The sequence below is a fragment of the Prionailurus bengalensis genome, chromosome B1, assembly GCF_016509475.1.
Source record: "Prionailurus bengalensis isolate Pbe53 chromosome B1, Fcat_Pben_1.1_paternal_pri, whole genome shotgun sequence".
Classification (NCBI taxonomy): domain Eukaryota; kingdom Metazoa; phylum Chordata; class Mammalia; order Carnivora; family Felidae; genus Prionailurus; species Prionailurus bengalensis.
Genome location: NC_057344.1, coordinates 50,638,223 through 50,661,303, shown reverse-complemented (window position 1 = coordinate 50,661,303; position 23,081 = coordinate 50,638,223). Strand labels below are relative to the sequence as shown.

At 38.5% G+C, this 23,081-nt stretch overlaps 1 protein-coding gene and 1 pseudogene across 1 annotated transcript in view; both read left to right on the top strand.

The window, feature by feature from the left end:
- The window catches only part of KIF13B (kinesin family member 13B), a 202,930-nt gene that overhangs the window by 126,639 nt on the left and 53,210 nt on the right, over positions 1 to 23,081 (top strand). Inside the window, exons 22-32 of the mRNA XM_043565066.1 lie at positions 1,467 to 1,640; positions 3,513 to 3,670; positions 5,100 to 5,232; positions 10,241 to 10,387; positions 11,016 to 11,045; positions 12,583 to 12,682; positions 13,254 to 13,380; positions 14,136 to 14,191; positions 15,813 to 15,937; positions 17,504 to 17,680; positions 20,713 to 20,805. Of these exons, the coding sequence (XP_043421001.1) occupies positions 1,467 to 1,640; positions 3,513 to 3,670; positions 5,100 to 5,232; positions 10,241 to 10,387; positions 11,016 to 11,045; positions 12,583 to 12,682; positions 13,254 to 13,380; positions 14,136 to 14,191; positions 15,813 to 15,937; positions 17,504 to 17,680; positions 20,713 to 20,805 (1,320 nt within the window). The remainder of the gene's footprint in view (positions 1 to 1,466; positions 1,641 to 3,512; positions 3,671 to 5,099; positions 5,233 to 10,240; positions 10,388 to 11,015; positions 11,046 to 12,582; positions 12,683 to 13,253; positions 13,381 to 14,135; positions 14,192 to 15,812; positions 15,938 to 17,503; positions 17,681 to 20,712; positions 20,806 to 23,081) is intronic.
- On the top strand, positions 4,262 to 4,430 carry LOC122479317 (annotated as a pseudogene).

Here is a 23,081-nt window from a genome sequence, read left to right as displayed (position 1 = left end):
AAAAACATAATAAATAATCAATGCTCAGTCATGAAAGTCAGCCCCTAATCAATTATAAAATCAGAATTTAGTTTTGCTCAATTAATTTTAGAATTTAATTTCTGTCATAGCTGGAGGAGTTTTAGAATGTCACAACTTATCACAAAAATTCCAACTTAAAAATCAACTTGGGGCGCCTGGGTGGCGCAGTCGGTTAAGCGTCCGACTTCAGCCAGGTCACGATCTCGCGGTCCGTGAGTTCGAGCCCCGCGTCGGGCTCTGGGCTGATGGCTCAGAGCCTGGAGGCTGTTTCTGATTCTGTGTCTCCCGCTCTCTCTGCCCCTCCCCCGTTCATGCTCTGTCTCTCTCTGTCCCAAAAATAAATTAAAAACGTTGAAAAAAAAAATTAAAAAAAAAATCAACTTGACACTTCCTGCCAAAAGAAATATTTAGAATATTTGACTGCTTTAAAATCCATTATGGGCATTTATTCTTGGCACATTCGGGTCTAATTAGACATACATTTCTTTCTCTTTTCTTTTCTTTTCTTTTCTTTTTCTTTTCTCTTTTTTCTTCTCTTGTCTTTTCTTTCTTTTATAGTAGGCTTCATACACAGTGCAGAGCCCAACACAGGGATTGAACTCATGACCCTGAGACCAAGACCTGAGCTGAGATCAAGAGTTGGACATTTAACTGGCCAAGCCACTCAGGCACCCCTGATTAGACATATATTTCTAATTGCATGTTGTTATCACAAAGCCCTGCACTCCTACAGTCCAGGGTGCATTTCCTTTGATTCATCTCTTCCCTGAATCTGTGTGGAGGAGGCATTCAGTAAGAGTTGGTACAGAGATGGTCAGCATTCACCATCTTTAATCTCCATTTATCCCTTCAGATCTTCAAAGTATACATTCCCAAGGCGTTTTAAATTTCCAGAAAATCCTCTAGTAGCATATAATATTCTACTCAAGAACCTTATTCTTTCTTATTCTTTAAAATATCAAATAAATGTTTTTTGCCCTTTACTGAATATTCCTTATTGTCATGGATGCTGGTTTCTTTCTTCATAAATCATTCTTAACACTCTTATGTTCTTATGACACATCCATAGTTAGCCAAATTCATATCATTGAATGGTGTTGATGTTGAGAACCTTCTTTTTCTCAGTTAATTATAATTAATAATAATATGATGATGATGATGAGATTGATGGTGATGATGATGTAGTTATAAGAAGCTAGAATTGCTCTGTAGATACTTGAAAACATCCAAGTCAAGGTGGTGTTACTCTTGTCAACCTCTCACTAAATATAATAGTTGTCGTCACCTTTCCACAGATGCAGAAATACAGTCCCCGAGTGAATGGGATTTGGTCAACAAAAACCAATAGTTGGTGACAGAGTCAAGACTGGGGTCCATCTCTAACTCAGAGTACTTGTTGCACCTTTTCTGAGTTAAAAACAAATAGAGCCTTCCTTTTCCTTCAGGTTAAAATACTTCAAGCCACTGGCTTGCCACAGCATCTGTCCCACTTTGTGTTCTGCAAATACAACTTCTGGGACCAACAGGAGCCAGTAATTGTTGCACCTGAAGTTGATACCTCCTCCTCCTCTCCTGTCAGCAAGGAGCCTCAATGCATGGTTGTCTTTGATCACTGCAATGTAAGTTTGTTTTCCAGACTCCGTCAGCATTTAAATACTTAGGTAAAAACAAAACTGTAAAGTGAGCAATATTTTGTTGAATAATTTGGTATCAATATATATCTTTTTGAAAATTTTTTTTTATATTTTGAGAGAGAGAGCACTTGCAAGCAGGGAAAGGGCAGAGGGAGAGGGAGAGAGTCCTAAGCAGACTCCATACTCAGCAGGGAGCCCTACTCAAGGCTTAATCTCACGACCATGAGATCATGTCCTGAGCTGAAATCAAAAGTCGGATGCTTAACTGACTGAGCCACCCAGGTGCTTCTTCCTTACAGTTTTCTTAATAACATTTCTTTTCCATAGCTTACTTTATTGTAAGAATACAGTATAGGATATACATAACATACAAAATCTGTGTTTATCAACTGTTTAGGGGTGCCTGGGTGTCTCATTCAGTTAAGTGTCCAACTTTGGCTCAGGTCATGATCTCATGGCTCGTGAGTTCAAGCCCCGTGTTGGGCTCTGTGCTGACAGCTGAGAGGCTAGAGCCTGCTTCAGATTCTGTGTCTCTCTCTGTCTCTGCCCCTCTCCTGCTCGCACTCTGTCTCTCTCTCAAAAATAAATAAACATTAAAAAAATTTTAAAAACCTTTACGTTAGTGGTAGGCTTTCTGGTCAATGGCAGGTTATTAGTAGTTCAGTTTGGGGGGGAGTCCAAAGTTCTGTGTGGAGTTTTGACTGCACGGGGTTTTGGTAACCCTTGCGTTGTTCATGGGTCGGCCATATATACTCTTCTCAACGGAATCCATGTGTTGAGTTAGAGTACTGGAGAGATTGTCATCTAAAAATTGTAAGAAACTAGTGTTTTTGAGAAAATGAAGATAGAAAAGAGACAATGATAAACTTCATTGAACACCTGATGCCCTGCTAAGCAGTTTATATTATTCTTCATCTGATCTTTACCACTGTTGTATTTGATGATAGTGCTTTTATTGTTTTAGCAGCAGCAGTCAGTTCAGAGAAGTCAGTTTACCTGTGGCGAGTGATTAGAAGAGCCAGGATGGTCAGACTGTCGATTCTGTTTTTCTAGAGAACCACAGTTGATCCATCTCATTTCTTTCAAGAGAGAGGTCTCTTTTTCATCTATTTTAAACATAGAAATACCTTTGTGTGTTAAAGACCAAGAGAGACAGTGTGGATTTTATGACTTTTTAAAATAAACTGTTTTGGAACTTAATAATTATTGCAAGATGCTGTCATATATATCTTATAAAGATGGATAGGTTGGGAGAATTTTTAAAAATTGGGTGATTTTTTTTTGCACTGATAATCATTATTTATTCCTGCTCTCCTGTTATTGGAGATAATTGTGTCCTAAAACTAGAAAAATTGTTATTCTAACACTGTTACCTTATTGCATGTAATAACTTTTATATGAAGACATTGTAGATCATTGTTGGAAATCTTTTTTTTTTTTTAAGTAGGGTCCATGCCCAGTGTGGGGTTTGAACTCACAACCCCAAGATCAAGAGTCACATACTCTACCAGCTGAGCCAGCCATGCACCTCTCATTGTTGGAATTCTTAATATAACTATTTATACTTTTAAAATAGCTTCCCAAATATTGCTAACAAAATAGAATACAGTGCTGGTCTTTCACAACAGATTTTCAAGGCGAAAAGTTTTTTTTTAAATCAGAGTTACAATTATATTTAAAGTCAAGAACCTTAGACCTTCTGAGCACTCATCATGCATGTTCAAAGATTCTGTTTTAGAACTAAAACATTTTTTTTCCATTTCTCTTCTCCATAATGGAGTAGATATGTGATGGTGGGTATGAATAATCATAAGGTTATCAGAAGGTATTTCCTCTTTTGTCATTATTTTCTTTTAGGAGTTTTCTGTTAACATTACTGAAGACTTCATTGAGCATCTTTCAGAAGGGGCATTGGCAATTGAAGTATATGGCCATAAGATGAATGATCCTCGGAAAAACCCAGCCCTGTGGGATTTAGGGATTATCCAAGCAAAAACACGTAGTCTTCGGGACAGGTGAATTTTAGATACCATCTGATTCCATTTATAATTTCAAAGAGTTGCTAGAGATTAATACTGCTATTTATAAAGGTAACCCTTTCCTGAGCATTACTAGTGTTCCAGGGATAGATGGTATTATTTCCAGGGTATTTAAAGCACAGTTAAACTTCCTTGGAGGAGTGAACTTGAAAGAGTGAAGGAAGAGAAGTTAAATGTATAGATAGTTAAGAATAAAGAATGAATGAATTTTTAGAGAATAGTTGCTTAGCATTACTTTTTTTTTTTTTAAGTTTATTTTGAGAGAGACAGAGACAGTGCAAGCAGGGGAGGGGCAGAGAGAGAGGTGGGGAGAAAGAGAGAATCCCAAGCAAGCTCCATGCTGCCAGTGCAGAGTCCAATGCAGGACTTGAACCCATCAAACTGTTGAGATCGTGACCTGAGCTGAAACCAAGAGTCAGATGCTTAACAGACTGAGCTACCCAGGCACCCCATTCTGAATTACTTCTAGTTAATCAACTAGAGGGAGAATGGATCATGATATACCTGAGAATTCAGGTTTTACTTATTTTGTCTTTAGCTCAGAGTTCTTTTGAAATTCTATCAGTCATCGCTTCTCAGCCTTTTGGCTAAGATCAAGTGTGAAATGCCATCAGTCATGGAAGGAAGCAGGTTTATTTGTTGACCAGAATTTTAAAAAGAAAAGTTGAAGGGGAATGACTGAAAGAGCATATATTTGTGCTTTTCATTTTATTATAGAAGAGACCAGATTTTCTTTTCTTGCATGTAGAAAGTTGTAGCAACTCCTAAACTTAGACATTGAGACTTTTTTCTTGATTCTTTTACTAACCTGAGCAAAGATACTTGTCAAGTTACCAAAGCATATATAGCACTACCTTTATCTATGAAAAGATAATCACTGTACTTGCTTCTGTGCATCTGATTACCATGTTTGGATTTTTGAATAACCACTTTGGAATATATAATCATCATACCTTTTTTTTTTTTTTAACTTTTTTTATTTTTGAGAGAGAGAGTGTAAGCGGGGGCAGGACAGAGAGAGAGGGAGACACAGAACCCGAAGCAGGCTCCAGGTTCTGAGCTGTCAGCACAGAGCCCGATGCAGGGCTTGAACTCACGAACCATGAGATCATGACCTGAGCTGAAGTTGGAGGCTTAACTGACTGAGCCACCCAGGCACCCCATTATCATACCTTTTAGAATGAATTAAAAGAACTATTTCTAGTTCTGATGTTAAATTTGTTTAATTTTGCTTTTAATTATATGTGCTAGTATGTATTTGTGTATTACTCACTGAATCAGATCATTCTACTGAATTAGTTTGTTTGGAGGTCATTATCATTGCTAGTTGTCATGTGAAGGATCCTAAGCTGTCTGTGCTGAAATAGAAATGTATGATTTTCTAAGAACTTCACGTATTTCCTAGATGGAGTGAAGTCACCAGAAAAGTGGAATTCTGGGTCCAAATCTTGGAACAGAATGAGAATGGTGAATACTGCCCTGTAGAAGTAATTTCTGCAAAGGATGTGCCAACAGGAGGAATCTTTCAACTCCGGCAGGTAACAAAATTGTGAATGTTATCATTCTGAATGTTAACATTAAATTCTTTGGCACCATAAAGCTTAATATTGGATTCCTATTAGCGGAAATGTCCTTGATAATGAAATCTAGACTGGCCAAGTCCATTTTTTGTATTAAAATTGTCTCCTACTTCATGTCTATTTTCTTTCATTTAAAAAAATATTGCTGTGTGGGACACCTGGGTGGCTCAGTCAGTTAAGTGTCTGACTTTGGCTGAAGTCATGATCTCACAGTTCGTAGGTTCGAGCCCTGCATCAGATTCTGTGCTGACCACTCAGAGTGTGGAGCCTGCTCTGGATTCTGTGTCTCTGCCCCTCCCCCACTCACACTCTGTCTCTCTCAAAAATAAATAAATGTTAAGAAAAAAAATATTGCTATTTATAATACTTTAAAATCAGCACCCAATAGGTTTAGTAAGAAAAAAGATAAGCTTAAAGAACAACTTAGAATTGAATTATGGGCAATAATAGAAACATTAAGCAGCATTAGAATATTTATAAGGACAAGGAGAAGCATTGTGATGTGGCAGAAAGAACAGGCACTTCACAGTCTTAACATGCCAGGGTTCAGTTCTGGTCTCCCACAGCCTAGCTGTAAACCTGTGAGCAAGTTCAGTCACTTCTCAGAACCTTTCCTTAGGTATACAGTGGAAAGTGTGATGATAACACCAACTTTGTAGGACAGGTGTGAGGTATAGAGATACTGTGTGTGAAGCCCAGTGCTTGGTACTTGGGAAATGAAAGGGTTTTTTTTCCATCTAGACCCAATTCTCTGATTATCTGTAGATACCAACAGGGTGTCCTACAGTTCAGTTCGGTTTGAATTGAAACCTCAGTTCACTCATAGTTAGTGTCAGACTGCACAGGTTTAAGGGCTTAGACTCAGCACAAGATTGTCCTCATTTCAGATGCCAGTTGCAAGTATCTGGTCCTCAATTCTGTCTAGCTTGGCTACAAAATCGTAGGTTCACCCAACTCTCCTCCCCTTTACTTACTATTTGTAGTTTCCATAATAAAGGATACAGCTCAGGAATAGCCAGAAGGAAGAGATGATGGGACAAAGTACGGGAGGAGGGATAAGGAGCTTCGGCATCCTCCCTTTGTATGCCGCCCTCCCACCACCTTGTTTTGTTCACCAACCTGGAGGCTCACTGAACCTCATTGTTTGTAGGTTTTTATGGATCATCATTATGTAGGCATAACTGATGAGTGATTAACTCAGTCTCCGTCCTTTCTCTGCTCTCTCCTGAGGTTTTGGGGTGGACCTGACAGTTCCAGACTTCTGATCAAGGCTTGTTTTTTTTGGACTATTGGCCCCTCTCCTGAAGCTATCTAGGGGCTTGCCGAGGATTGTAAGGTTTAAAGTTGCATCATTAAGGGGCGCCTGGGTGGCAGGGGCGGTTGAGCAACTGACTTCGGCTCAGGTCATGATCTCATGATTTGTGAGTTCAAGCCCTGCATTGGGCCCTGTGCTGGCAGCTCAGAGTATGGAGCCTGCTTTAGATTCTGTGTCTCCCTCTCTCTGTCCCTCTCCTGCTCACGCTCTCTCTCTGCCTCTCAAAAATAAATAAACATTAAAAAAAATTTTTTTAAGTTGCGTCATTAAAAGATGCACCTATAAGCATTATCACTCAGGAAGTTCTGTGAGTTTTAGGAGCTCTCTGCCAGGATCTGAGGACAAAGACAAAGTATCTTTGTATGATACTATAGGAGATGTTACATAAATGCAGCTGAGTTGCATGAATATTTGCTAGAAATCAATACAGCAGAGAAATATGTGGGAAATTTCACTTAACTGCAGGCAGATTGTAACCTATAAAGTGTCTACACTGCCATAGGAGAGAATATCTTAATAGAATTTACATAAAAGATTTGGAAATACTCTTTTTTTTGCTATACTTTACATTAATTCAGTATTTAGTAGAATATTGTATCCTATGATAGTTTCCATACTTTCTTTTTTTTTTTTTTTTTAATTTTTTTTTTTTTCAACGTTTATTTATTTTTGGGACAGAGAGAGACAGAGCATGAACAGGGGAGGGGCAGAGAGAGAGGGAGACACAGAATCGGAAACAGGCTCCAGGCTCTGAGCCATCAGCCCAGAGCCCGACGCGGGGCTCGAACTCCCGGACCGTGAGATCGTGACCTGGCTGAAGTCGGACGCTTAACCGACTGCGCCACCCAGGCGCCCCCATACTTTCTTTATTTGAGAGAGAGAGAGAGAGAAAGAGAGCGAATGAGCGAGCATGCACCTGTGGGAGGGGCAGAGAGAGAATCCCAAGCAGGATCCCAACCTGGGGCTTGATCTCATGAACTGTGAGATCATGACCTAAGCCGAAATCCAGAGTCAGATGCTTAACTGGCTGACCCATGCAGGTGCCCTGATAGTTTCCAGACTTTAGAACAATAGTAAAATGAATATCGAAATCATTCAAAGCAAAACATGAGAAATGGTTAAAGGAAAAAGAAAGTTTGCTTAAATATTTAAGTTTCTGAATGTTTTAGAAGGAGGAAGGTGGTAAGTACTTGTTCTCTGACCTTAGCAAACGAATTTTAGCAAATTCATTCATATATGGGCAAAGATCTAAAAGCAAAAGGAAATTAGTTTAAATTATAACATCAGATATATATATAAAATAGGATTCTCATGGGTGTGAAGAACATCTTTTTCTGAACATCTGTTAAAGAAAAGATATATATGTGTGTGTGTGTGTGTGTGTGTGTGTGTGTATATATATATATATATATATATATAAAATCTTCTTTGGATGCCTTAGAAATTCATCGCCTGGAAGGCAAGACCAGATAATTTTCTGTTAGTATAAATAGAATATATAAGTATTTGTCATATATCTGACAACATTTACTAAAAGTATTCAATGAGTTGAGTTAATCAAGGAAGGCTTTTTCTTAAATTTTTTTTTTTTTACATTTATTAATTTTTTGAGAGACATAGAGCACAAGTTGGGGAGGGGCAGAGAAAGAAGGAGACACAGAATACGAAGCAGGCTCCAGACTCTGAGCTGTCAGCACAGAGCCCGACGTGGGGCTCAAACTCACAAACCGTGAGATCACGACCTGAGCCAAAGTTGGGATGCTTAACCGACTGAGCCACCCAGGCACCCCAGGAAAGGCTTTTTCTGAAGGGTGTGGGTCTTGATGTGGATGCCAAAACAATCGTGCAAAGGCTGGAAACATTTTTCATACCTAAACAGCAAGAATAAAGATACAGTAGTTGGAATTAGGTAAGTTTGGGTAGAAAGTAGTATGTAGGAAGATCTGGAAAGCAGCAACAGAGGAGGTTATAGAAACATGTGGCAGCTAGTTCATAGAGGGCCTTGGATAGTAGTCTCATTTGAATTTAATATATTTGAAAACCAGAACGTACTGTTCTCGAACAGGAAAGCGGCAGAGGAGAACTGATTAGGTTCGCCATAAAAAATTGCCAGTTTTGTAGTTAAAAAATGCTCAAATATCAGCAGTTACACGAAGTTCAATCTGTTAGTTTAGGTATACTGTTCAAAGCTTTTCTGTGGAACAGTAAGCAGTTTCAGATCTTCTGTGTCCTTTTCTTCCTTCTGCCTACCTTGAACACTCCCCCGACACAGTGCCTGTACTTCACCTTTTGCATGTGGGCGCCCATGGAAAGTGGGTTACTTTCTGTCTTAGGGGAAGTAAACAAATAAAACGTAGCTAGTTGAAATGAGTAAACTATTTTAGACAATCAAAATGTTTTCTGGGGGTACTCTTTCCACAAAATAAGTGATGCATAGTTATTGGAAAATATTAAATCAAAAGACATCTGTAACTCATCTCTTCAAATCTGGCCTTTAGATTAATCATTTGCCTAAATTGATTTCCCTGATAATGCAAAGCTCTTGGGAATTAAAAATCTGATGGAAGGGGGGAGGAGATTTGAAATTGTATATTCAAATTTCATTGTTCAGATTCTGTTTTACATCCCTAAAATTTATAAGCCAACTCTGAAGTCAGTAATTTGGGAATATTGGGAATTTTAAAATACTGTTTCGTTGTAAACATACAGGATCACATAGTATTTATTATGAAAATATGCTTAAGAAGGAACAGCTTTCTGTTCAGTTCTTCATTTTGCAACATGGTTTTAAATTATTTGGGATTAGAGCAGTGATTCCAGGATAGTGGTCACCATTCTTATTTCTTACTCTGCTGATTTTTAAAAGTAGATCCTACTATATCTATTGGGTTTGGTAATCCCTCTTTTTTTTTTTCTAAGTCTGGTTAACATTGTTTATCGTACTTTTTAGCTTAATATATTATGTATGTTTTTCTACAACAATGTTTTAATGACTGTATATTTTATATTTATATACTGTAGCTTAAGCAGTTGTCAATATTATGCATTTATTTATATCTAGTTTCTTGTTATTCTTAACATTGTTTTAAGATATTTATACACATATATGATTATTTACTGAGAATAGCTTCCTAGAAAGTTGAATTGCTGAGCCAGGGGATACTTAAATTTTTAAGGCAAATTGCCTTGCAGAATGCTGTACCAGTTTATATTCCCACTAACAATGTATGTAATTGCCTGATTCATAACCTTTGGGCAATATTGAAAATTGCCTTTTTAAAAGGTAATTGCTAGTTCAGTAAGTGAAAATAAGTGTTTTGTGCTTATTTTAATCTGCATTTATCTGATGGTGAGTTGAACAGTTTTGCTTGTCCCTTCCTTTTTGCATTTCCTTTGTTAGAATTTTTTCTGGTAATGTTTCTTTTTATTGAAAAAATATGCAGTCCATATATTCCATGTCTTTCTACTTGCTGGAAAGGTAAATTATTATTCCTGATTAGTTTTTCAATTTGTAGTTTACTACTTAAAGATGTGGTGAGATAGGTCTCCAAAGTTAAATGCTTTCTCAACATCAGCCTGTAGGGGTCTCTCTAAACCAAATATTTGGAAATGAAACTGATTTTAATAAATTTAAATTTGTCTCTGATACAGGGACAGTCTCGGCGAGTTCAAGTGGAAGTGAAGTCTGTGCAGGAATCTGGGACTTTACCACTGATGGAAGAATGTATACTGTCTGTTGGCATTGGATGTGTAAAAGTTAGAACACTCAGATCCCCCAAGACTCTTGAGACCTTTCATGTAAGTTTCTGTCTCTGTGCCAGTTACATTCTTGGTGAAAGACCCAATGAGATAAGAGGGTGTTTTGGAACTTGCCAGAAAACTGCCTTCCATGAACACTTCTTTCAGTTTTTAATTTGATGTCTTTTTTTGTTTGTTTGTTACTGTATTACTTTTGCATGAAATCAGTGCACCTGAACCAGACTGTGGTTTTGCCCTGGTACATGGCAAACTGAGGGTTAAGACATCTCAGCCTCCAGAAATTCCTCAGTTGCCTACTAGTGATTAACTTCCCCCATTACCCACCCTTCTACAGAAACCCCCTACTGGCTTGTAAAGACTCTTTGCCAGCAGGTGTTTGATTTCTCCTGGGGAGTGGGACTATAAACCCAGCAGGGAGAGTATTGTACTGGTTCCTGAAAAGGTCAAATGAGCATTCTTCACTTTCCTATGAGAAGCTTAAGGTTTTACTCCCAACTTCCTGAAAACTATAAAGCAAAGAGTGAGGGTGAACATAGGTGGGAGATGAAACAGTACTTTCATTAAATTAGAAAATATAAAGTCTGGCAAAAGATTCTGGCTGTTGAGCATAGCCTGATTCTTGAAAAAATAATTGTTTTAGTTATGTGTAATATATTTTTTCTTTTAGGAGGAAGAGGAGGACATGGACAGCTACCAGGTAAGGAAGCACCTGTTAGCTTCATCAAATGAGCTTGATTAAAGTACTGAAGTACACATTCCTGAGTCTTGCTATACTGTTATTTAATAATTACACAATTAATTTTGATTCAAATATTGCTTTTCTCAAATTAAAACAGAGTTTTGTAGTCTTATATATAAGAAATCATTTGTGACTTTCATCATTTTCCAAACTTAGAGCTCCCCATCCAAGTTTCCTACAGATCCATTTCTCCAGATCCTTTTCCTTGCACTCCCTCTCTCCTTGAGTGGAGTCACCCCTCCTTTTCCCTGTAAGAGCTATCTCATACTGAGCTTCAGTCAAGCCACACTGCTTAGGTATTTTCCATCTTTTAAACCAGGTCTGCCTTCCCCACTTACAAGAGTCACACAGGTTTGGTTTTGCCCCCTCCACCCTTCCTAATCTCCTGCAAGATTTTGTTTATGTCTGTCCAGTTCTATCATGTTAGTCTTGCTAGTCATTGTTTAGGACTGTCAGAGCTCTTTGGATCCTGATTATGTCATCCAGTGTAGTCACTCTCCTGGTTTTGCATCATTCTAATTTGATAAAAATGTCTGCCTTCCTATAAGTGACTGATAAAAATATTGTATCAGATAGGGTTAAATACAGAGTCCTATGGCACAACAATAGAGACTTCTTTTAAGCTGACATTATTCCATTAATCACTGTTCTTTGGATGTGATATTTCAGTCATTTATGATTTCATTCAAGTAGATTCATTGCACATTTCTCCATCTTGTCCACAAGAATGTCATGAGCTATTTGGTTAAGTGCCTTAGTGAAATCCAGATACACACTGTATCTTCAGCATTCCACTGATCTACCCAGTCTTGTTAACTTTATTACAAAAGGAAATGAGGCAAGATTGGTATACAGTCAGGTGTTGAATGGTAGAGTTCTTAGTCTGTTGATAACGCCCTCTCCCCCTCCAAACTGCCCCCTACACACAAGAAACAAGGGAGAGAAACATTATATGTTGTTTGTAGAGACTAGTGAAACAAGTTGAAGGCTGAAACAAGTTAAGAGATTTGAGGAATTCTTATGATGGTTCCCAGGGATATAAATTTTAAGATTGTTGAGTAATATTTGTGATTTTTTTTTAATTTACTTATTTTTTTTAGTAGGATCTATATTCAGTTTGGGGCTTGAACTTACAGCCCCGAGATCAAGAGTCACATGAGCCAGCCAGGCGCCCCAGTATTTGTGATTTTTATCCAGCAAAGGGACATTGTAGATCTTAGTTGTAAGGCTTGCCCCTTGAACCAATAGAAATAATACTGGTTCTAGGTATCAGAGAATGTCTTTTCAGAAGCTGTCTTGTTCTAGAACAACAATTCTTTGATTTCTGGAACTTTCTGTTCCAAATAATGATTAGTGTCAACTAGTAGTGGGGACAAAGATATTGATGTGTGATACTTTACAGTTTTGAAGACTTAGAGTAAGGTAGATGGAGCATTGGTTTCAAGTATTTTGTCTTGCTGTTATATTTGCCATAATTTCCCTCGTTTTCTTCCAGGATCGAGATTTAGAGAGACTGCGTAGAAAATGGCTAAATGCATTAACAAAACGTCAGGAGTACTTAGATCAACAACTGCAAAAGCTTGTCAGTAAACATGGTAGGAAAAGCAAATTGAATATTTACCCCCCCAGTCTGTGCATAATTAATCTCTATTTGCAGCCACATAAATTAGAAGTAGATGAACACATCAATAATGGGGATGGCAAGAGCATGGGAATGTTTCTTATTTATGTCCTGTCCTTTCAGAATAACATTTATTTAACTGTAATAATATCTTTCTATAGGTTTCCCCTTACCCGCAACAAAGAGAAAATATAGTATGTAAACATTGTCCTTCAAAAATAAGGAGGGTGCTAACATTTTTGATTTCTTATCCAAAAGTACTTGAATCCTTCAACTCTGGAAGAAATTATTCATGTGCTGGTGGTCCATGTTGGCTTTCCAAAGATGGCCTTTCTGTAAGAGTACAGCCATGCGCTTACAGTTCACTTTTTATCATGGTTTTTTTTTAATCACTAATTAGGGAAGTAATAAGTTTTTGGTGAACCCTCATCAGCCAGTGACTGAAATGCAGGCAAATCCTGTGGATACGCTGGACAGAAGTGTAAATATCAAGTGAGAAATCTGTGTGAGAAATCTGTATTTCATCCTAATTCCTGACGTTCTAGATAAAACAGAGGATGATGCCGACCGTGAAGCTCAACTTCTAGAGATGAGACTGACCTTGACTGAGGAGCGGAATGCGGTAATGGTCCCCTCTGCCGGCAGTGGCATTCCAGGGGCCCCAGCAGAATGGTATGAATGCCGTCACATGTGTTCTGATGTTCCAGGTGTTCCCTGAGATGCCTGCTTTCTGTATGAATTTTGCCTGTGTTTCAATTAATGGAAGACTCATCCTAGCACAGGGGAAAAGAATTAGAGGAAGTGTTAAATTATTTCATGAATTGGAATAACTATGGCCTAAAACCGTGTTTTATTAAATAATATTGTTATTGGCCCAAGTAATTAAGATTTCTGAGAATCTAAATCAATATTTAATACCAGTGCACTTAGCATTAAAAAAAAGTTAATATGTTAATTACTTGGGTCATTCCCTTAAAAGACCATTTGGTCATAATAAAATTGCATCTCCAGGAGTTTTGGGTTTTGGGGCTGGCTTAAACTGTACTGTCAGCAAATGTTCTGTGCCACTTTATCGAAATTAAAAATAGTAAATTAAGCCATATGAGGCCCTTCGGTATGTAATTTTATTAAAAAGTAACTTTAAACAAGTGAGCTGTATTATAAACAGGTAGAGGTATCTTAGAAGACTAGAATTCTAGTATCAGAGCATATGATAATTATACATGAGAGCACCAGTGAAAAGCAACAGCAGTTACAGGTCAGTTTAGGGGCATCTCTGATGTGAAATTATAACAAAAACACAATACCCACAGTTATTATTGGCTTCATCTGTACTGTTCTCAGTGTGGATTAATGCTGTGACTCAAGGTACATGCTGCTCAGAAAGTCTGCTTTATTTGAGATGCTCTTTGTTCATTATGTTTTAGGACCCCAGTTCCTGGGATGGAAACACACATTCCTGTTATATTCCTTGACTTAAATGGTAAGTTAGGAGGTGCTTTCTGAAGGCTTACCTCTGACAAATTAGTGTCCAAGTAACACCTGGATTCTAACGAAGTTTGCAGTTAGGCAGTTCTTTGAGCTTAAGGTTAGGGTCTATATTATATATGCTGAGGGACACTGATACTTGACAAAGAATGACTTTTCTGTAAGAATAATATTTTTTGTAGCAGTGATAGGTATGTTTCATCATGGTGCGTTCTCACATTTCAGTCTATAATCCATACAGTTGTGCATATGCTTTGTTCTCATCATCAGGTTAGGATGTAGTGGTAGTATTTTCCTGCACTTAAAATAATTTTTACTTTAATTCCTAGGAAAAGACTTCTGTCTGGAAAGAGATCCTCATGTAGCATGCTTCTTTTATCTGGTGTTTTCTTAGAACTATCTAATAAATTTCTTACTTTTTCTGTGAGTTCTTATGCCCTTCATTCCTGCATTGCTTAGTTATGAGAACCTGTCAATTTTTCCTTTCTTTTTTTCTCCTTCATGTGAAATGTTTTGGATGTGGCTACATTTTACCTATACTCTGCCCAGGGAAGGAAAATAAAAATGAAAAGGTAGATTAAAGAGCTAAAAATAAGTTAAAAGTCAGCAGTTACATTCCTAAATATCTGCAGGAAAACCATGTGTTAAAATTAACTATCCTAAATAGACAAGCTTAGATGTCCTCAGTGTGTTTCTTCCACCTAGCTGAAAGTGAGTTATAATATCTGAGGTATTTAGCATTTTTTACTACTTAACTTATTTAGATATATGGAAAATTATTGTATGCACACAGAGTTAGTAAATAATATTTAGCCATTTCTACTGTCTGTCTACCTGATGGGGTTTCAATGTTTTGCCACAGCACTCTATCCTGTCTTGTTCTCTTGAGCCTTGCATGCTGAGGGTTACTCCAGCCTATTTTTATGTTAGGTTCCTAGATAGGTGAGGTGCTCTTGTGTGTGCTTGTGTGTGCATGTGGAGGAGGGTAAGAGTGGAAAAGAATAAGCTTATAGAAGACCTGTTTGTATGGATATTCCAAGACATGGTCAAGAGCTTGTTCAGCCTTTTGCCCATTCTTGATCCACACAACCCACATACTAGAAAAGATACTTTTGGTGCCTGCTCACAAGCTTAAAATGGATAGGGTGTTGAAAGGTCCAGGCTTAGAACTAAATAACTAAAGGGTCAGGGGGCAACCCTCCAAGTTTCCAGCTCATGTAGCCAATTGATTCTTTTGTTGAACTCAACTGTCAGATAATTGGAATCACTCTCGCTTCTCATTTTTCAATGCACTAAAAAATAGGGAATTTCAGTTATAATCCTGTCATTAACATTTATGGGCTGACCTTGAATAACCTCTTGGGTATCTTGGCTTCATTTTCCTTCCATGTAAAATAAAGCATAAAGGTAAGAGATTGTATAAGATAATTTCTTGAGAGTCTATCCATCTCTAAGAACTGTTTAATGGTCCTCTTCCATGTCCTGTAAGATTTTAGAGCCAAAAGCAAATGAAATTTGAGGCAGTAGAATTTTAATACCAAGCACATTGAAATTTAGCTGGTAAGGGTTATCCCTTAAAATGATCTCTGTATTTAATGGAACTTCTTTGCTTTTAGCTGATGATTTCAGTTCCCAGGATAATCTTGATGACCCAGAAGCTGGTGGATGGGATGCTACCCTCACTGGAGAAGAAGAGGATGAGTTCTTTGAACTGCAGATTGTAAAACAGCATGATGGAGAGGTAAACAAAGCATAACTAGGGAAAATCAGATGAAAAGTAGTTTCTTTAACCTTTCCTTGAGTCTTTTTAAACAATCAGCAATGTAATCACTTTAATGCTTACATTTGTCAAGATGCATAAATGAAAACCTTTCATTACGACTTCCAGAAAGATTGGAACCGCTTCCAGAAGGAGTAGATGGTCAGATTACATCCATTTGCCATTTATTTCCCCTCCTGGTAAAGGATCTCTCTCTCTGTTAGTATTCATAGTTCAGGTCAGCTTTGGTCCATCATAAACCGACATGATGTTTGGGATTTGCTTTGAAATTCTTTACTAAAGACTTTTTTTTTTTAAAGTTTATTTATTTTGAGAGAGAGAGAGAGAGAAAGCATGAAAAGGGAGGGGCAGAGAGAGAGGGAGAGAGACAATCTCAAGCTCTGTGCTGTCAGTACAGAGCCTGATGCAGGGCTCAAACCCACCAACTGTGAGATCATAACCTCACCAATTGTGAGATCATAACCTGAGCCAAGATCAAGAGTCAGTCACTTAACCGACTGAGCCACCCAGGTGGCCCTGTGGTAAAGGCTTTTTAAAGAGGAGAAAAAAGATGAAGTCAGTGTGGCAAAATCTAGCTAATGTTTGAATCCAGGTGATGGGTATATAGTGGGAGCTTATTTTCTAATTTTGAGTATATCGGAAAAACAATAAAATAGTTTACACAAGGAAAGCTGATGTGATGCTTAGGGCACATTATCACTTAGTGGTATTCCTAAGATGCAAAACTTTAATAGCAGGGAAAAAGACAACAAACCCAACTGTGATACATTCTGTACAATTCTGTACATTCTTTAATAAGTCAGTGTCATGAGCAACAAAGAAAGGGTGGGGAACCATTCCAGATTGACATGGACTAAAGGGACATGACCTCTAAATGCAGTTAGTGATCCTGGATTGGAACAGCTGAAAGACTTGAATGTAGACTATGTATTATATAATAGTATTTTATTGATGTTAAATTTCCTGAATATGATTGTCCTATGGTTAAGTCAGAGGATGTACCTGCTGTTAGAAGATACTTGTTAATGTATGTAGGCATGTAGAGTTACAAGTCTGTAACTTCCTCTAAAGTAGTGCAGCAAAAAAATAATACTGCGTGTATATGTGTTGCGAGAAAGAGAAAGGAAAAGTGGCAAAATATTAACAGCTGATGATTGTAGATGGAAGATACACAGGAGTTCATTGTCCTGAGCAGCTGATGATTCTAGATGGAAGATATACAGGAGTTCATTGTCCTGAATTTGCACTTTTGTTTGAGCATTTTTCAAAATAAAAACATTTTAAAAGCCAGCCAGCCAGGAACATCATGCTCTGTTCTTCCCAGACTAGGGTGATAGAGACCATATCTTCCTATCCCATAGCTTTTCAGGGAGGTTCTAGTACATCTGCACTCATGACCAGCCTGTAGGACTATAGCCAAGTCAGGATGTTTCCTCATGAGGTTGTTTTTTTGTTGTTGTTGTTTGTTTTGTTTTGTTTTGTTTTTCCAGGAGGAGAGGGAAAAGTATGTTCTTTCTGTCTCTGCAGGTGAGAGCAGAAGCCTCTTGGGACTCTGCAGTGCACAGCTGTCCTCAGCTCAGTAAAGGCACCCCTGCGGATGAGCGAGTGTATCTGATTGTGCGGGTGACAGTCCAGCTCAGCCATCCAGCTGACATGCAGTTAGTGTTACGGAAACGAATTTGTGTCAATGTTCATGGCCGGCAGGTGAGTCATTAATCCTCGTTGAAGAAATGACTTTAATCACAGGTCTGACGTTGAGGGCAGGGCCAGGGAATGATTGTTCTGGCCTCTCATCTAAGTAGACTCTATGAAGCATTTTCTCTTCAGCGTGCCTGTTACTGTCTTGTAACTGTGCCTGCTTCGTTCTGGCACATTCCATCCCGACTTCTCCAAGACAACATTAAGTTGTTACAATCAGTCTTTCTTATTACATAGTCACAAATTAATGCCATCCTTTTCGCTGCCACAGAGCCCAGTCAAAGTGAAATTCACTGTTTTGTTTTTTGACTTTTCGTTTGGGTCACGCAAGATGTGAAGGTTCTCTGTAGGTTTGCTGTTGTTTGGACATCTTACCCTCCGCTTTGCATCTCTTTCTTCTGTTTCAGTCATCTCTGCTAATTCACTGATTCATGTATTTAGAGAGTGTACTCTGTCAAGCTTTGGGTAACAGGATAAGTTAGAAGTAGTCTGCATCTTGAAATAGCTAGTGTCCGTTGGTGTATGTAGACATATATGAACAGGTGATCTGTCTCTGTTGGGTTAGTGCTGTAATGCCGGTGCTCCCTGAGTGCTGGAAGGCTGCAGGCCAAGGGATGGAGAATTCACACCAAGGGAGTCAGAGCAGGTGTCAGAGAGGGGGGTAGCATGCGAGCCACTCCTTTACAGACAGGGGAGTTTGGCAGGCAGAGGAGGAATTGACTCTTCTGTGGAGAGGAGATAACACATGTGCAGGGGTAGTGAGGAGGGACAGGGCATGGAGGGCTCAGACCACGAGAAGCAGAGTGTTGACAGGTGTGCCGGGGTAGGGGGGGGGGCCAGGTCTGTGGCTGGCCACGCAGTTGCAGCTGGATCAGGAAGGACCTTGGGCCATGTGACTGGGGTTAGTAGAAAACTTCTAGGTAAGGGTATAAACTGTTTCTTTTATTGGCTATGCAAATATAGGACTTGGGAGGCTCATTCTGGAGATTCTTTTAACTGTCTGTGCTCATTTTTTTTTTTTGAGGCCTTCTCAGTACACTGACTAAAACCAGGACATATGAAAAGAAATCTTTTCATTTAAAAGAGCACAGTCATGGTTGACAGAGTCCTAGATGTAATCTCCACCCCTAAAAATTAATCTTTAGTTCTAAATGTCACACTGATATCAATCTTTGAAATGAAGACTGGCGGTAATGCTGTTAAAATTGCAGCTCTTTAGCTTGGCAATCCAGCATCAATAAAATCCAGGTCATCGGGTTAGCTAGACGTATATGGTGTGGCTCCCGTTCACTCTTCTCCATCTCTCTTTTCTCGGAAGTCTTTAAGGGATTGAAAAAGACGTGTTGCTCTTGAGCGTTTTGAAGAGCGATTTGCCATGCCTGAGCTAGACATTCTGGTTGCCAGGCACTGAGACTGCCCTGGGACAACCACCAGCCCCACAGAATCCTTAACAGAAAAGGTGCATCATGGCATCACTGAACTCCTTCTGGTGTGTGTGTGTGTGTGTGTGTGTGTTTCTCTAGTTTGTTTTTATTTTTTATTTTTTATTATAGCGACAAGAAGTTGCCACATTTTTTTCCTTGGTTGAAATGACTTGACATTATCAAATTGATGCTGAATGATGTAATAGTGTTTTAGGGCATGCCAGTTTCCCTCCTGATTTCAGATACTTCATTCCCAAAATTTGCTTCTTTATACAAGAACAGGGACTTCCTTATGACGCTAATGTGTGCAAATCAGCTTCAGTAGTTCCATACAGAAGGAAAGCAAAAAGTAGGTAACAACAGCACCCACACCTTCCATCTCCACCCGTTAAAAAGAAAACAAACCTACAGCTGAGCTCTGACCAGTGTAATTGGCAGTGGCTCAGCATTGCAAGGCTGAAGTGGGTAGAATGAAGGGCTGAAATCAGTGGTCTGTTTGCATTCTAAAACTACAGTTTTTATTTTATTTTTTAATTTTTGTTTTTTAATTTTTATTCTTATTTTTTTCTTCATGCTTATTTATTTATTTTGTGAGAGACAGAGAGAGAGAGCAAACAGGGGAGAGGCAGAGAGAGAGAGAGGGAGAGAGAATCCGAAGCAGGCTCCATGGTGTCAGCACAGAGCCTGCTTTAGGGATCGAACCCACAGACTGGGATATCATGACCTGAGCCGAAATCAAGAGAGGCTTAACTGAGCCACCCAGGTGCCCCATAAAAGTTACAGTCTTTTAAAAAGTTAACTATAGATCACTGAAGAGGAGAGAAATTATTATTAAGGAGGTTTGTGAAAATATGTACTTCTAGGACCAAACAGCTGGATTTTTCTATTTTTTTTCGGAGGTTCTCACATATTTCCTGCTTCCCTTTTGAATGAGGGAAAAAGTTGGGCATCAGTTTAATATTCTCTCTTCTTCTTATCTTGATTCACCAATTGTATTCTGCCCTCATCCCTGCTCTCTTCAACCTCTACAGGATGTTCAGTCTTAGCAGCATCTTCAAATGAGTCATCTATGCATTAATTCAACAGTTCAATTCTTAACTGTGCAAAGAGCACAGTCAGCATAAACAATGACCATGCACTCTTAAATCATTCTTCATAACGATCCTGCTTTGGTCAAGAATTTAATGCCTGAACTTGTCAATATTCATGCTGCAAGATGTCCATTGTACTGGAAAAAAAAAAGTATAAGAGTACCAGTCCTTGCTTACATCTCAGAAGGTCACTTTATTGTGTTGAAGTCAACAGTCTTTTTTTTCTGTAGCCTTTAAGCAGAGCTAAACCAGATGCCCAGTGTCTGTTTCCAGAGTTTTGGGTTTATACTCTTCATATAATGGGTCTAGCACCTGTCACTCAGCAAGAATCTAATAAATTGGTTTTGTGCACTAAAATGAAGTTGAGGAGTCTCTATTTAGTGATTTGGATTTCAGCTTGCTTATGTTGGAAATATACTCTGTTTCTTTTTGTTAGAATGAATGCAGTATCCCTTATGCTTTGTTAATGAACACTCAGTTTTTGAGGTAGGAAACCATATCTTTCTGTTTTGTTTTTCTCTAGGGTTTTGCTCAGAGTCTCCTAAAAAAGATGTCACATCGAAGTTCTATTCCTGGCTGTGGAGTGACTTTTGAGATTGTCTCCAATATTCCAGAGGTGAAGGATTGTACAAAATTTGAGTTTACTAAAAATAAACATGTAAAAAGAGCTACGTCCCTGAAAAGTCACCTACCCAAGAAATACATAGTCCATGAAAATGTGTGTTTAGACAAATGCTGTAGGTTTGTAGAGGAATTTTCTAATCTTAATGTGATTCATAGTAAAATGTACTTGTGGCTTCAAAGGTTCTGGTTTTAGTATTTTGTTGAAGAAGAACTTTCTTTTGAAAAGCAAATCAATACTCCTAGAAGACAGCACTCCTTTTCATTTCTAGTAGACATAAGATAACAATATTGTAACCCTCAAAGGGAAGCAACATAGCTCAAAATAGAGATTCAAGCTTTGGAGATTCATTTTGGAATCACACAGAAATCTTACTTTCATCACCTCTCAGTGAGGTGCACTTAGTGAGTTACTTTGAGCCTCAATTTTTTCATTTATCAAATTGGGTTAGTGATACCTCTGTACAGGGTTGTTTTTTAAGGATGTTGTACACACACACACAGCAGTAAATTGTAATTACCATTATTATAGATCCTATTATTATTTTCCTTTCCTTATTTCACTTTCTGAACTGAGAGAGCCATAGGAATCAAACAAATGTAGTTTCAAATACCCCCGGACAGAAGCTTGCTGGACGATGTAGTTTTCATTTGCTTCCTAATATTTAATCCCAGATTTATTCACCTGGTCTTCGACACAGCTGGCAATGCAGGCCTTCCTTACAGGGGTAGGAAGACATGAGGGTTCTTAGAAAAGGACTCTGCAAAAGGGAAATCAGAGCAGTCCCGTCTGTCACGCTCACCATCCAGAATCGAGGAGTGAGGAGGTGCAGGTTATACTTTCCTAGGGAGTGAAGAGTGGGAGAGTGCGCTGGGAGTGGACACTCCCTACTAACCACATGGTCCACATCAGCACCCTACACTTCATTTTTGAGTCCTGGAAGTTGTTGATTCTGTTGAGTGAACAATAGGTGGACAAAATGTATTCTAAGCAGTGAGTTTTTGGAAGGGTGAAAAGATTATATAGTGCTTAGGCTCTGCTTTAGATTTCTTATACCGCAGGAAGTCTTGTACTGGATCTCCAAAGTGTTAGACTTACATAGTAAGTATTAGCTGTTTAACTGTTTAATTTGGAGCCTGCTGCACATTTTAAAAATAAGTCTGTTTTCAGAGTTAGACTAGCTGCAAAATCTTAGGTCTGTAGTCGATTATTCTTTGTATACTTATATGCTCAGCAAGAGATGCAGTGTTTATTCTCTGTGTCTGAATGTTTTATGTCTTTCTGGTTGTTTCATACTTTAACTCTATACATGGTTTGAATGCAGTTGAGAAACAATGACTGCTGTAGTGAACTCTCTTCCATTTTTCCATTTCTCTCATTTTCCTTCCCCTCCTGTCTCATCCCCTCCCAACTGTAGGTTCCTTATCCTCTTTAAAGGTGCTTTTATTCCCTGAGTGATACAGTTTTCAAAGGGAGGAAATGCAGGGGGATCCATTGAGAGAGAAGCATATGACCTCATGTGGTTGGGCTGCTTGTTAATAATTATCTAAACATCTAAGTTGGCAAGTGTTATTTTCACATTATCAAATCCTGATGATAAAGAAAAAGGAACAGCGAGACTTAAAACTTAACAGGAAAAGGACTACACTTAGTTTATTTTTTATTTAGAAACAAAAAGATTCCTCAAGGAGCTAGGTTTCATCATGAAAAATCCTTGAAAAGTTCTCTGTGTTCCCTGTTATAGCAGCTATGAGAGCTTGGTGGCAAAAGAACTGATGGTAGGCCAGAGAATAGGAAATGGTTTCAACTGTCTACCCCAGGACCCAGTAATTCCACCTCTAGGTGCTTACTCAAGAGAAGTGACCATGTGTGTCATAGAGATGTGTATAGGAATGCTCATAGCAGTTGAATCCAGAGGAACCCAAAACTGGAAACAATCCAAACATCCATTAGCAGATGAATGGATAAGCAAATTGTGGTATATCCATAGTGTGGACTATCACTTAGCTACACAAAGAAATGAACTTCTTCAGTGAATCCAGAATCATTATGCTGAATGTAAGAAGCCAGACACAAGAAAGGATGATTCCATTTATGTGCAATTCTAAAACCGGTGAAACTAATCTGTGGTGAAAGAAATTACCTTGCCTTGGGGGGAAGGGTAGGCCGTAAGTGAACTTTCTGAAGTAATGGAAATGTTTTGTATCTTGATAGGGACATGGGTAACATGAGTGTGTCTGTTTCTATAAAACTCAAGTTTCCCTTTTCTT